The 11,481-nt window shown below is 35.5% G+C and overlaps 1 protein-coding gene across 4 annotated transcripts; it reads right to left on the bottom strand.

Moving 5' to 3' along the window:
- Positions 1 to 1,849: 1,849 nt before the first annotated feature.
- LOC142636689 (uncharacterized) lies at positions 1,850 to 11,279 on the bottom strand. 4 transcript variants are annotated; one of them, XM_075810970.1, is made up of 14 exons: positions 11,082 to 11,279; positions 10,816 to 10,942; positions 9,441 to 9,591; positions 9,237 to 9,342; positions 8,643 to 8,729; positions 7,828 to 7,941; positions 6,497 to 6,682; positions 5,652 to 5,783; positions 4,919 to 5,424; positions 4,227 to 4,326; positions 4,027 to 4,086; positions 3,025 to 3,117; positions 2,818 to 2,937; positions 1,850 to 2,731 (listed from the first exon to the last, which is right to left on the bottom strand). In XM_075810970.1, the coding sequence occupies exons 3-14, from the start codon at positions 9,476 to 9,478 to the stop codon at positions 2,414 to 2,416; spliced, it is 1,860 nt and encodes a 619-aa protein (XP_075667085.1). In that variant the 5' UTR covers positions 9,479 to 9,591; positions 10,816 to 10,942; positions 11,082 to 11,279; the 3' UTR covers positions 1,850 to 2,413. The 4 variants fall into 4 exon arrangements, with proteins under 4 accessions (XP_075667085.1, XP_075667084.1, XP_075667086.1 ...); XM_075810969.1 differs by lacking the exons at positions 10,816 to 10,942; positions 11,082 to 11,279 and adding an exon at positions 9,870 to 10,161; XM_075810971.1 differs by lacking the exons at positions 10,816 to 10,942; positions 11,082 to 11,279 and adding an exon at positions 9,870 to 10,002 and having other exon boundaries at positions 9,237 to 9,306.
- Between the last annotated feature and the right edge of the window lie 202 nt (positions 11,280 to 11,481).

Here is an 11,481-nt window from a genome sequence, read left to right as displayed (position 1 = left end):
GGCGCAATTGTTCTTCCAAATCTTGGTTCTGTTTGGTGAGGCGTTCCATAGCGGCGACTAGAGTTTGGACTTGCCTCTTGAGCACCGTCGTGCGTGGTTCATCTCCTTGAACATTGTTGGTGGTCATCATCGAGCGAGTGAGTACCATGCAACTCTTTGTCCAGGAGGTGATAGCACAACTTTACAAGTCGTTAAAGATTCCCACGAACAGCCAACTAATGATGTTGAAAATCGTCAGTAAGTCACACAGTCTTCACGTGCTCCCGATAGAGAGCCTGCACAACACAAAAGCTGAAGACCTTAAGAGGAGTACCGGTGTGGTACCAGCCAAATACCTTCTAACAGTTATTCACAACTCTAGAGTAGCAGAGCTGAGGTGAATTATGTGTACCTTGATTTATGAGGGTTTTGGGGGTATTTATAGTAGTGTGGGGTTGACATCCGTACCTTGGCCAAGAAGTCTTTTCCTTCCAAGAAAGAACCTCTTGGATTTTGTATATCTCCTAGAGTTCCTTTCCTTATAGGAGTCTCCTTGATTAAAGTTAAGCATGTGGCACAAGAACTCTCCTTATACACGTATGCGTGGAAAATCAAGTAAGGCTATAGATGGAGGTTTGCTTACCATCTTCATCTTGTTCTCGTTAGCCTACCGAGTCGTCCCTTTATTAGGGTCGTCAGCCGTTGTGAAGCTGTAGACTTCATGATACAGTCACTTGTGGCAAGCGCTGCCGACAAAATCATTGGGTTCGTCGCCTTTTTTTCTCATTATGGTTTAACTACAAAATTATCTTTATTAGTGATCATTTGCACAATAAGGAGAGGCAAAATATTGTCTCTCATTCTTTGTCAAACACATCTTATTCCAATGATATGTTAGATAAAGAATGAACAACTATCAATACTGAATGCCCTCTAATTTTTCAGGAAAAAAATTGATTATTTTTCCCTAGAGCTTTAAAAAGTTATATTAATTGAGCCCACTAACACCAACTAAGTGTTAGATCAAAGATTTTCATAAATTTACAGTCAAATCCCAGTTTTTATTAACTTCGGACAACTTTGACTAGATTTGATCAACATTGACTAAGCCTTAACTGAGCCAATTTACCTCAATCAATCATTGGAATGATGAATTTCGTAAATTTAAGGTCAGGCCCTAATTTTGATCAAGTTTAACCAATTTGACCATCTAATCAAAGTAAATTTCGTTCCACACGAAATAAATTTAAAAAAAATGTGAAATTTCTCTCAATTTAACTACTTTCAAGAAGTAATCGAGCTTGAATCAAGCGAGATATTGCAAAATTTTAGTCCAGTGTCAAAAAATTTTGACTTTCTGTATGATTGTATCAAACAAACATCAAATTGACGTAATCAGGATGTCATCAGAAAATTTTTCAAAAAAGCTACAATTCAAATGGCTTGGAGCACAAAAATGAAAAATCTTGAATGGAAAATGAGAAGTCGTGAAATATGGAAGTGTAAAGTTTGACTGAAACATATTCGGGTAGAAACATTCCAGTGCCAATAGTTTTCCAAATCAGAAGCGTTGAGCCTCAATATTGGTACAAGAGCAAAATTGGTGTTACAAATTTTTTGATGATAGCTTGTTTGGGCTAAATGGAGATCAAGAAAGTTAAGAACTATGTCAGCAGAAGGGAACGATTCATTAGGGCTAAATTCAATGTTGACACCACCAGTATATTTGCACATCTTTTTCACGATTTGTTTTCGTATCTTGTCAGGGTGACAAATTGCACAATAAAAATAGCATCAATGATTGACTCAATATGAAAGTAGTATTGCACAACACCAATCACAACTTGTCACCTCAAAAATAAATTGTTAATGAAAAAAAATTATCGTCCATAGCATTTATTACTCGTTTGAACCTCCATGCTCTTTGTTAAGTATCATCCTCACTATCATGTGAAAGTATGACATTATCCCATAGTGGCTGAATGGTACTGTACTGAAAGACCAACTAATAGTTGCGTACAAAAGATATCCTTTGTTCTCTTCATACAAGAACTCGATACATGATTTAACATACATGCTCATTTATGCTTGCGAATTTGCACTATGAGAAACTAAACTAGAATTGTGCCATTATTATTTAACTATACTTGATTAAGCGAAACGCAACAATGGCCTACAGGTATTATATGTGAACTCTTTTATCCATGAACAAAATGTACAACACCCTTGAGAGATATTACTGGTCTATAAGGCAGGAGACCAAAACTGCAACATCCTTGTTATTCTCAAGGAGGTTAAGCTTCACATGGATGATGCAACCTAACATTTTAGGTTTCTTTAGCATCATCTAGAGCCAATACTATCTTCATATTGACCTGCTAGACAAAGGCAAGCAAGGTATATACGGACACAAATCATGTACTAAAATACAGCATCATACAGGAATTTTGTCAGGCAGAAAAAGATAACGGAAGCATGAATCAAATGGAAGAATGCCACAGTTGCGTGAACCAAGAAGGCTCTGCCTTCTCTTTGAAATGCATTGTTCAACAAAGGTGGCCTGATGAGGCGGAAGGTAATGTGATATCCATACAGCCAAATTTGCATCATCCACAAAGCCTTTGGCAAAGCAGTGTAGCATTTTGGGGACTAGTAACCTCCCTTTGCTGCTAACTCCAACTGATGCTCGAATGAAATCGCGTTGTGCTTCTTGAAGCTCTTCTTTCACATTCTTAGCAGTGTAGATTCTCACCTGCATGTATTATTCTCTACCATAAACTTACAGGAGAACTTAAAATGAAACAATCCATCAACATATTGAAAAATTATTGAGATTACCGCAGGGGAAGAATACACTCCGCAGCTGAGAGCAAATGTTACAAGTGGTTCATATATATCAACAGCGGACTTCAGTTGTTCATCTGATACCTTCAACTTGTGCAGGGCAAGAAGCAAAGCCTGATTATATTTTACATGCAAACATTTAATCAGGAAATGAAGTACAATAAGAGAGTAATTAATCCACAATACTAAACCATGTCATACAATTTGGGGCCGATGGAGTGGTGGTTTCATTTTTAGAATCACATACTCAATAGCAGCTGCACTGAAAGAATGTCCCCCTACTGTGTATGCTGCCTGGAATATACATCAAAAGAAACAAACAAACAAAAAAATCAGTGAACATACTCCATGAATGAAAAAAGCCATAAACAATCACACAACTATCAACCGCAGCCATAAGATTGTCCAGGTAACAATCATATGCAAATTCAAAAGAATAAATCCATGCTTAAACAATCTGATCATAGTATAACAGACCAATGAATCAACATGAGAATATGAAGGAATATGATTGTTCTAGAAATAAGATCAGCTAGGTCAATTGTTCATTGTATCCCAAGTCATGAAATTGCATTGTAACATCAGTAAGCACACAAGCATAAGGGGCTTCATCTTTATTGGTTATTGTTGCTTTGTTTTTCCCTCTCCTTGGAGGAACTATTTTCCTTCTATATCGCATCACTTTTCTTCCTTCTACATTGAACCATTTCCCTCACTTGTACATTGGTGGAGAGAGACTTTGCTTTGAACAAACCATTCATTTTTTCCGAGTAAAGGGCTGCCACTAATATCCCACAATAGAAATTAGATACCATACCAACAATCATATATTCATGCTTTATATCAATGAATGCACAGCCATGAAGGTTGTAGATCTCAAACTTTGGCACAGATTTGATCCCTGGTAGAATTTAAACCAAACATTTAGAAGTGACAGATCCATTCATTTTCTTCATCCCAGGTGCATTTAGAAGCAGGGTAGTTTATTAAATTTATTAATGTAATAAACTAATAGAGATGAAATGACATTATCAAAACTTAGTAATCAACTTCCTAACTAAGCACCTGACACGTTAATGCTAGGTCTCAGACTCTCAGCAAGCCAATGATTGTCATTTTAATGAAATCAATTGATAGTATCAGGGAAAGTAAAGTTTAAGCATGTAGAGAAACAAAAAGAGAGTATTTAAGTCAGAATCACACCTTTTGCATCAAAGAGAAGAGCTTCAAATCACTCCTTGGGACTCCATATGCCAAATAAGCCTGTCCAAAGATTGATTTTAGAGAACAGCATTTTAACTTTGTATATGAAACTTCACATTTTATTAAAATAGCTTTACAGTGCCTTGTGTATCATTTTTTTTATAATTCACATGTAAATGTAATAGAATAAAGCAACCCACATGCATGATCAGAGCATTATATAAGTTGATCCAGAAAGCAAGCTTCTCATCGCAGCTCAAATGGATGGGGTTCACTTTGGCCAGTTGCTCAACAAGTGTTCTGTTCTCAAAACAATTAAACAAAACAACAGTTGTCAACTCTAGGTCGAAAGAAAAATTCAAGCATTCAAAAGCAAGACTTCAAGTTTCTCTAACTATTCAAATTAATTACATTCATTCAACCTGCACAATATCAGAAGACACAGAAAGAATTAAATGCAGGACCAGGGGCATTTTAAAGTAAAGATCCACTTTCTATGGTAACAGCTTCAGCAGCACATTGGGTATGCCTTTTATATTAATACACATTCTCTCACCATGAAAAGAAGATTGAAATGATGAAACACATAATTGGAATGTCTGACGGGAAAAAGGCATGTAAGTGGTTGGCATACCAATTATGCAGAAGCCAATGCAAACATAAAGATGACAAGAAGGTACATGAAAATAAGATCAGGAGTAGATCAAAAAGTAAAACTGCCACATAGTGCACACAAATTCCAATACATATTCTAAATTAGTACTTTTAATGTTTCTCTAAATTTCTATAATAGAAATTTCTTGGTATTTTGAATCTTCATATAAGAATAGTTGACCCTACCCAAGAGACTAAGAAGAAAAATTCAAGACACGAGGATTGAATAAAATTTTACCTGAACTTTCTCAGTGCCCCTGCAGCATATTCTAACTGCTTCTTACCAACTGACATCCAAGAAACTTCAGTTGCTAATCCATAGTTTCCAATGTCTGCCCAACTTAGTTTTCCACGCACCCTATAGGGATCACATGCATTCTCTGAAGCCAACACTTCAGAGTTACTCTTTACATCAACTTGTGGGCTCTGCACCCATGATGAAATCATTGACCTCTCAGATGATGACCACCAAGATAAATTGGAAAGATGCCCACGTGGTGATAGAGGTGACCAGTGGCTCTCTGACGCAGATGATTTGGATGGTATAGCAGAATCCGCCAAAGAAATGAATATATTTTTCATACATTTCATCATCTCTTCCGATAATTGATTAGGATGATCCCAAAGGCCCTTTGTTGGCATCCCTTTAGGAAGCTTCCTGAACTCTACAGCTTGACCAGATTTGGAATCTATTTTCATAGACATTTTCTTGTTGTGGTAAAGTACAACAGTGTCTACTCCATTCTGATGCAAAGTATCACATGTTAAGTTCCTACTATCATTGATTATCAAATTGAAAGTTTTAATCAATATTTCCATATTTTTACTGAAAAAGTTACAAGGACCAAGTTCTGACAAGGAATAAGTAATACATATGCGTTTGGGACAAAAGTAATTCTCATGGATTTCACCAAAGGCATCAAATTATAAAGAAGTTAATGCTATCTGTAAGAGGAACTCTAGACAGGTACCTCTATCATTGACTCTTCATATTTGTCAGTAGATTCCAATGGTTGATCTTGCAGCTCCTGGCAGGAGTTATCTTCATGGGCATCACCCACTTTAGAAATGGAATGCTTTGAACACCTCAAAGACGGTGAAATCTGGGTAATGAAAGAATGAGTTGATTACATTGCACAAAATTGAGCATATACAGGATGACCATATGTGTTCCATTTGACATATAGGAGACAACCATGTGAGTTATCAAATCCTTATTCACACAGCTAGTTAAGGATGGCTACATAAATCCTTTTCCAAATTATTGAGGTCAGCTACAAGTATCTTTCTAATCCACTCTACCCTAGCTAAGGCCAAACTCTTCTCACTTCTATTTTATAGAAATAATCATCCAATATTTGTGTAGACAAAACTGAGAGGCTGAAAGTGAATAATATATTTAATTCTAGAATCCGTTTCCAAATTAAAACATGTGTAGCTTTTAGGATTAGGCCATGGCCCAGTTTCTTCAAGCCAGTGCATGGATATTATCTTACAATTTATATTTCTTTTTGGTTCTATCGCTGGACTATAGAATAGGAGGGCAGCCTTCCCCCTTCCTTAAACACCTATCCCTGTTGTGAGCAAGATTTAATCCTGGATCTTTGGCACCAGGCTTTACCAGCTAGACAAGATGCCACCCACTGTCTAAATCTTGTAGGAGGAAACAAATAGGAATTTTTTATTTTTTTAAAAAAAAGCCTAAGAATGAAGTCGTCTAAATTTTTTTTTTTTTTTTTTTTTTTTTTTTTTTTTTAAGGTTGATACACGCAGGAAGGAATTACTACTTAGTTGGGAATAAAAGCAAACAGCATACCAATTTATCCAGAATATCAGAGGAGCAACGAGGTATTGACAGAAAAGATGAATGCCTCAATCGATATTCTGCAAGCCTCCGTTCATTTCTTTCTTGGCTAAGTTGGAAATGCAAAGACACCATCTCTTGTTCGAGTTTTGAAACTGTGACCTCCAATAATGCAATATTAGACAGGAGCTCTTGAGCCTGTATTAATATGAAAAAAAGACATCACAATATTAAATCCCTACAAAAGTACAAGAATGAAAAACTGGTAATTGAGCTATTAGAGAACAATGTATGTGTGTCTGTTTGAGAATAGCCTATTTAGTTTTTTGTTGAAAGTGTGCTAAAATATACTTGTACTTTGAAAAAGTAAGAAAAAGTGAAGTTTTAAAAAACTATACATAAAATCTAAAAAGCAAAAAGCTAGCTTATAATCTAGTCCCAAACACACATCTGTCCGTTTGGGAACAACTTATTTAGCTCTTTGTTGAAAATATTTTCTTAAAAGTGTGCTAAAGTATACATGTACTTTGAAAAAGTAAGAAAATGTGAAGTTTTAAAAAACTGTACATAAAAGTTAAAAAGCAAAAGGCTAGCTTATAAGCTAGCACAACAATATATACAAGATTAGTTAATCACTTAAGCCATGATTCAATGTTTCAGCCTGGTACAACTTGAAAGAAAAGAGAGACAGAATGATGCACTTAAATCCGATTCTCAGTTTATGATGTCCGCTAAATTGGAATCTAAAAAGTGAAAATGTATGGTATGGGTAAATTGTTTGTTCTTTATTTTTTTGCAAACACCTAACAGAAATTTCTGGCAGTCCCTAGGACTCTGTTCTGCTACAAAACGCATTCCATGGAGTGGACCAATTATTATTAAAAAATTGATAATAATTTGAGCAACAATCAAACTGGCCTAGAGTTTGACCAACAACAAAGTTTAATTAAAGATATAACACAGACTTACACTGAGCATGCCCAAGTTTATCAGTAAAAAGCTAAGACAAGTGACATTAATGACAAGACCAAAAGGTTTGAACAACTGTATCTTCATTAAAAAAGGGGGAGTCTGAGAATTTAAACCATGATGACAAGTTATTCCACCCCACCCACATCCCTTTTTTCTTCTGATAAAAACATAAATTAGACACAATAAACAACAATAGCAGACGTATACCAGGTAAATGTAACATGCATCTGAAGCAGCTGGCACTCAAAATTTGCTTAGACAAGGTGAATTCTTCAAAAACTTGAATTTTAGGATCATTTCACCAAAATCGCCAATGCAAATTGCATGCGCATATTACAAAATGCAATATATATATATATAGATAAACAAACCTGGTGAGGGAGACGAGATGGACTTGACAATTTCATAGTATTTTTCTCAATAGCCTTTTCCAGAACAGCATGCAATTCCATCTCTTCTTGCAACTGCTGTTGCAATCTGTTTACCTATCCAAAAGGCACATACATTAGGATAGGGTAAGCTACTAAGGTAAAGCTGCCTCTAAGTAAGATAATAAATTTAGGTCTGCGAGACCATCAAAAAGATCTGAACATAAAGATGACTGCTAGCAGCAATGCTAGTAAAATATTACAATTTTTATAAGTAAAAAAAATCTTTATTTATAAGAGATAATTCCAATACACAGGAAGCACATCAAAACTACTGTTAAAGATGTCTGGATAAGTTATTACATGAAAGTTATCTAATATAAATGGTTCCAACATAATACTTCCTTTATTACATGGTGCCTTCATAAGCTAGGTTATAAAAATGTATATCTGCATTATTAAAGACAATGACAAATATATTCTACACTATATTATAATAATCTTGAAACCTCTACCATGTCTATCGCCAATATGATCCTACCACAACCACTTAACTAATTTTTTTTTTTTTTGTGGATAGGTAATAAAAACTTTATTGATAAGAAAAGTACAATGAGTTTACGATAGCAAACTCACTGTGAAAAGCACAACCACTTTACTAATAAAAGCCCAAACATGAATGCCACTGCAAAATCAATATAGGGTGTCTTGCTTATAGAAGCTTACTGCACTACCCCCATTCACATGCAAATTACACAGTAAAGCACAATTGGACAGTTTCATAATGGCGCATCAACAAAAAGGGAAAGGAAGCTTACATCCTGTTCAAGCTGGAACCTGGAAGGATAAGCATTGCTTTTAGTGCACAATTCAAAATTTCCAGTCTCATCTCCAAGATTGCACTCCTAAAAGATTTATAAAAATAAAAAATAAAAATAAAAATAAAAAAACACCATTTTTACTTACAATACAATTTGACCACAATAAAAAGGGGGGGGGGGGGTGTATGCTAATTGACAACAACAAAATGTTCTAGTTAAATTTTGAGAAACAATCATATCAAGATGAGGTAATTGATGGCTGATGATGCTACTAGCTAGTATTCTGCTGCAGAACCAGTCCAATCTTTCAGATCAGGGAGAAAGAGTTGAAATGGATTTACAACCGAAAGGGAAGAGAAAAATCAAAATCTTTTTGCCCGTTCCATTAAGCATACATGCCAATTTGATTCGTACTGTTAGGCAAGAAGTAAAAGGATAGAACCTTGTTCACAATTCCATTCAGCAATCTAGTAGACAACAATTTAGTAAAAACTTCCTTCAAAAACCACAGCCTAATTTTGAAGTTGTAAAATTGAAGAACAATTTCAAGAGATAAAAATCCGTAAGAAGACAAACCCCACTAAAGCTTACCTTAAAGGATGATTTATCACTCTGAAGTTCATCCACTGTATCCAACTGTATTTCTGAGTCACAAGAATTCCTGCCAGAGTGTGATGGCTTAGAGAAAGAATCACTTCTGGAAAAGTGCAATCAGAAAGAAGTAGAAAGCCATTAGAAGAGCAATAGGCTAGAGCTCCAAATTTAAACAAAGAACAAAAAATGCTACATCCTTACCGGGTTAAGACAGACTGCACAACCGGTGAGCTACGCATCTTGTGAGTAGAAGATTTGGCGTTTATCACATAAAGCACAACCTGAAACTCCCCAGATAGCTTGGCTTCTACCAGAAACTATAATGCCCATGTGCAAACAAGCATCATAAACCCTGTAAATGCACTTCAAATATCAAATTTCGGGCTTTTTTTGCATTATTAATGGGGAAGATAAAAATAAAAAACAAACAACTTGAAAGATAGGGCATAATGAGATTTAGAACTAGATGAAAAACCCTGTGACACCTGTGACCATATAATAAGACAAACAGAGTCATTAATTCACAGCTACCAGTCATTTTCAACAGAAGCGTACAAAAATTACCAACACAAACTTCAAACTTGTGAGACTAATAATTTCCATTTACAATTCAAGACACCAGCAACAAACCTTCTGAGGAGTTTCAAAAAGGAGACGGAAAGGAAATCATAGACAGAATAACATTGTGCACGATGAGAGAATCATTCATTAAAGAGTCACATTTTGCAGCTTCATGAAATTCCGAGCTGAGCTAAAAGCGGTCAATATCAAGAGCTTATGAGGAAATGATTGTCAGCCACATGGGAAAAAAAGGTGAAATGACCAAATTAAGATAAGAGCAAAGGGCTTTAGTTTTGTGCCATATTGATAGGTAAGGTAGGGCACTCAAATCAAATGCAAAGAAGGAAAAGAAATAATGGGGGTAACTAAGTCTATCTCCCTACCCATCAATATCATGGAAGTCAAAAGTTGTTTCCACTGTGTGATTTCACAAACATACCCCTTCATCAAAGTCATTCAGAGAGGGGTTTAATTAATTAATTAATTAATTAATTAAATGAGCGTTGGCCCAAAAGAACGAAAGTGAGCTTTCACTTTCACTTCCACTCACCTCATACATAGAATCTCAGAAAGAAAAGAAAGAAAGCATGAAGCTTTGTTTGTGCATTGAAAAGTGTATGGGGGTGGAGCATAAATATTAGTCAAGAAAAGCAACAGGGTTTGGTTTACAAAAGCATCCACTTCCAATCTATAGTACATGATGAAGTAAATTACTTATAAAGAAGAAGCAATAGAACAATCCAAAAAGACAGATCTCGGTGGTCCCTGTTACCTAATACAGCCCCACCTCCTTCACCTTCTGATTAGAATCTGACCCATCAACAATAATGGATGTCTCTTCTACTAAATCTTCAACCCACAACCCAAAAAACACACACAGACACAAAAGAAAACAAAACAACACAGGCTCCCTTTTTGGCTGAACTCTCAATACAGAAACAGAATCACATACTCAGAAAGAAACCCAACTCAAAATTTAGAAATTTCAGAGAGAAAGAGGGATTTGAAAGCTAACCTGTCCTTGATCTAAAGGCCCTTTTTCTTTGCAGGAAAACAGATGTATATGGTAATGAAAAGGTACGGAACAAGTAGAATCTGAAAAGAGGGTTGAGCATAGAACATCAAGCAATGAATGATCCTCACTGCGAAAAGAACAACAACTTGAAAAGGCTTCCCAACTTCTTGAAAATGCTTTCTTTCTCTCTCTTTTTCATGCAAATCAGACATACATACATACATATTTCCAACTATAAATATTGTCAACGGGGTAAAATATCACACCTTTGAATTCAAAAGTTCAAGAGAAGCGGAGAAGTGACAAAGAAGCAGTTGAGCATCTTAGACCCAGTAAGCAGATTTCAATTTTCAAACCACATAGATGATAGAACCAAACAAAAAAAACAGGTAGTAGAATCCAAAACTGCTTCCAAACAACATTTAAAAAACTAGATAGGACCTTTCTTTCTTTGACTTAAAAACCCAATATATATACAAGTCTATTACTAAAATACTAAAGAAATTGGGTTTTTTTTGTTTTTTGGTGTCTGTTTGTACATTGAGCTAGTGACTAGTGAAGCATTGAGTGAAATGGTTGGAGGCTGGAGCTGAAGACAAAACACACACAAGACTCCATAATTTCAGATTTGTGTTTGAAATTTGAAATGACCAAAACAAAACAAAC

Source organism: Castanea sativa, chromosome 5, assembly GCF_040712315.1.
Source record: "Castanea sativa cultivar Marrone di Chiusa Pesio chromosome 5, ASM4071231v1".
NCBI classification, from domain to species: Eukaryota; Viridiplantae; Streptophyta; class Magnoliopsida; order Fagales; family Fagaceae; genus Castanea; species Castanea sativa.
Note: the sequence above shows the minus strand (reverse complement) of the source record. Positions and strands in the feature narration are given on the sequence as shown.